The sequence below is a fragment of the Bombina bombina genome, chromosome 7 (assembly GCF_027579735.1).
Source record: "Bombina bombina isolate aBomBom1 chromosome 7, aBomBom1.pri, whole genome shotgun sequence".
Taxonomy (NCBI): domain Eukaryota; kingdom Metazoa; phylum Chordata; class Amphibia; order Anura; family Bombinatoridae; genus Bombina; species Bombina bombina.
The window spans coordinates 588,455,271-588,458,491 of NC_069505.1; the positions used below are offsets into that span (position 1 = coordinate 588,455,271).

Sequence of the window (3,221 nt, forward strand, 5' to 3'; positions counted from 1 at the left end):
CCAGTTCCATGTATTATAAGGCCGTGCTGCCTTTTACTCCTCCTCGCTGCTAAGCGTTTTCACATCACTTTGCTAAGCAAATGCACCTTAAATTTAAACACTATGAAACATTATTCAGTAAACCACACAAAAAAATAATATATTGTTTCTTAAAGAAGGTAAATAAGTCTGGTATAGATGTAAATTATTTTGATTAACATCTAATAAACCTATTTATATATGGTCTTTTAAATCGCTCACAGCTGAGGGTTGCAAGCACAAAAAAACACCATCTTTATTGATGAAATTTGATTAGTAAAGAAAAAAGGTCCTGAATACATTTTGATAATATACAGGGCTTTATATTGTGATCAGTGGTAACAGGACTGGTGCATGATAAGTATAGAGACATTTTCAACAAAACAATAATGAAAAGAACTGCTGCTGATTTACAGTCGCTGACATGCCAGTTCTTATCACATGGTCACTGTGATCAACCGCGTTGTTAACAGGAGACAATAATGCAAAAAAATGTATTCTTTAACTAATTAGAGAACATAATGTTCCTTTTTGGGGTTTTTTAAGTTTAGTTATTTAAAACTAACTGGAAATGGATGTCTGGGAACAACTGAGTGCTGAGTGTTACTTATGCAAACCATACATGGTCAACATCATGGGGCATATCTATCAAGATCCGGATGGAGCTTGAAGCCCCGTGTTTCTGGTGAGCCTTCAGGTTCACCAGAAACACCAGTTATGAAGCAGCAGTCTAAAGACCGCTGCTCCATAACTTGTCCGCCTGCTCTGAGGAGGTGGACAGACATTGCCGCAATTTACCCCGATCGAATACGATCAGGTTGATTAACACCCCCTGGCTGCGAATCTTATTCATAACTAATAAAGCTCTCTGCATTCAGCGAGGTCTGTTGGACATGATACGCAATGTCGGATCATATCCGACAGGCCTTTCATAAATAGGCCCCCATATGTAATCCCCATTGTAATTTTGCACTCTTTGAAGATAAACATTTACCATGTGCCATCTTTTTGTACCAAGCATATGGAGCTCACCAACAACAGGTTTCTCTCACCGAGAGTTACAGGTCACACCTATGGGGGGATATTTATCAAAGGTCTAGCAGACCTGATCCGACAGTGCTGATCAGGTCCGCGAGACCTTGCTAAATGCAGAGAGCAATACGCTCTCCATATACAGCTTTGCACCAGCAGACTCTTGTGAGCTGCTGGTACAACGTCGCCCCCTGCAGATTCGCGGCCAATCGACCGCCAGCAGTGAGGTGTCAATCAACCCGATCGTACTCAATCGGGTTTATTTTTGGGTGATGTGTGTCCGAGCAGCAGTCTTTAGACACAGGCCCTCAAGCTCCATCCGGAGCTTGATAAATGGGCCCCATGGCCTCTAGATATCAATGCATCTATATTATGGCCAAAAAGCAACATGGTTTGTGTCATATGTAGTCCTTAGTCCCTGTAAAACCTGTAACACACACAGAACTTCTACATGACCTATATTTGCCCTCTTTGGAGACATCCATTTAATGTGTGCCATCTGTTTACATCTGTGACAATAAAAGCTGCGAATTACAGTCTCCCACTTAGAAGAGATTGTAATATATCATATCTTGCTTTAGATGCTCAATATGTGAGTGCTTGCTTCGCTCCATTCTAGTAAATTAGGTAGATACCTGACCTCTTCTACAGTCTGAGGTTGACACTGCTGCTCCTTTGGGTTTGAAGTGATGTGGTTAAATGAAGTAAACTGGTGCTTGAGGCTGACATAGTGTTTCACTCTGGGGCTGGGGAACAATCATGTCACTGAGGCTGAAGCAAAACTCAAACTGGAAGAGTGTGTGACATTGTTATATTATAATATCATAATAAAGTTTTAGAAGTTATCAATTTACGTCTCAGTGCTGACTTCACGTCCTTATTTTTTAAGCTGTATATCAATGGGTTTAGTAAGGGGACAACAGCAGTGTTAAATAGAGACATCATCTTATTGTCATCCAAACTGTCTTTTGCTGATGGCCTTACATATTGGCAGGTGATCGACACGTAAAGAAGAATAACAACTGTGAGGTGTGAAGAGCATGTGTAGAAGGCTTTACGTCTTCCAGAACTAGATTGTATCCTCAGGATAGCAGTAATGATAAATACATAAGAGATAAAGGTGAGCATGAAGGGGGCTATGATCATAAATAGACTTTCACTGAAAACCAAAATATAAAACATAGTGGTGTCACTGCAAGTGAGTTTCAGAAGAGGTATAACATCACAGAAGAAGTGATTGATTATATTGGATTTGTAACAAGTGTATTGTGCCACTAACACAGGAAAGGGTAAGCTTTCTAGGAAGCTTAAAACCCAACAGAAAATGGCCAGTAGGATACAGACGGTATGGCTCATGGTCATGTGATAGCACAGCGGATTACAGATGGCCACATAGCGATCATAACTCATAGCAGTGAGTATCAACAACTCATTAGTTGTTAATGATACAAATATGTAAAATTGCACAATGTAGGAAACATATGAAACACTATTGTGTCCTGATATGAAATTGACAAGTACTCTATGGGAAGTAACAGTTGCATAAGACATGTCCAAAATAGACAAGTTGCCCAGAAAGAAATACATGGGTGTGTGCAGGTGAGGATCCTGGCAGACCAGATGAAGAATAGTCATGTTACTGCCAAGTGTCATGAGATAGAGGAGCAGAACAACAATAAAGATTGGAGCCTGGAGCTGAGGGACATCTGAAATCCCCTTAATAATAAAATAAGTCACCGTTGTCTGATTCATCCCTTCCATTTGTATAGATAAACCTGGTTGACCAAAAAAAAAAAATATTTACATATTTAAGTTATTATATACAGTATATATAAATAACAAAAATAAAAGTGCAATGATCACTTGTGTGGATAAATAACTTAAAAAGTGATATAAAACATAAGCAATACAAAGTGGTGCACTTGTGTACCCGATAAACTAATAAAGGATATATATTAAAACAAGAGCTTGTCTGCTTCCACTTATTGACGTTGCATCCCCACAATGATAATGTGATAATCTTCTTGCTTCAAGAAAAAATACATACAACAATATAGTGAAGTACAGTTAGGTGAATAAATATGTATTCTGAGATTCAGCCAATTTGCTACTCACATGTTGCAGAGCTTAGACTGGCTCTGGTGATGGCACACACCCAATTTTATACTGTA

The 3,221-nt window shown here is 39.1% G+C and overlaps 1 protein-coding gene across 1 annotated transcript; it reads right to left on the minus strand.

The window, feature by feature from the left end:
* Positions 1-1,872: 1,872 nt before the first annotated feature.
* LOC128636616 (olfactory receptor 8D1-like) lies at positions 1,873-2,802 on the minus strand. The gene has a single exon (XM_053689609.1). The coding sequence runs from the start codon at positions 2,800-2,802 to the stop codon at positions 1,873-1,875; it is 930 nt and encodes a 309-aa protein (XP_053545584.1).
* Between the last annotated feature and the right edge of the window lie 419 nt (positions 2,803-3,221).

What these genes read in the sequence shown, in the direction of transcription:
- LOC128636616 (XM_053689609.1), bottom strand. Translation starts at nt 2,802, where the DNA reads ATGAATCAGACAACGGTGACTTATTTTATTATTAAGGGGATTTCAGAT.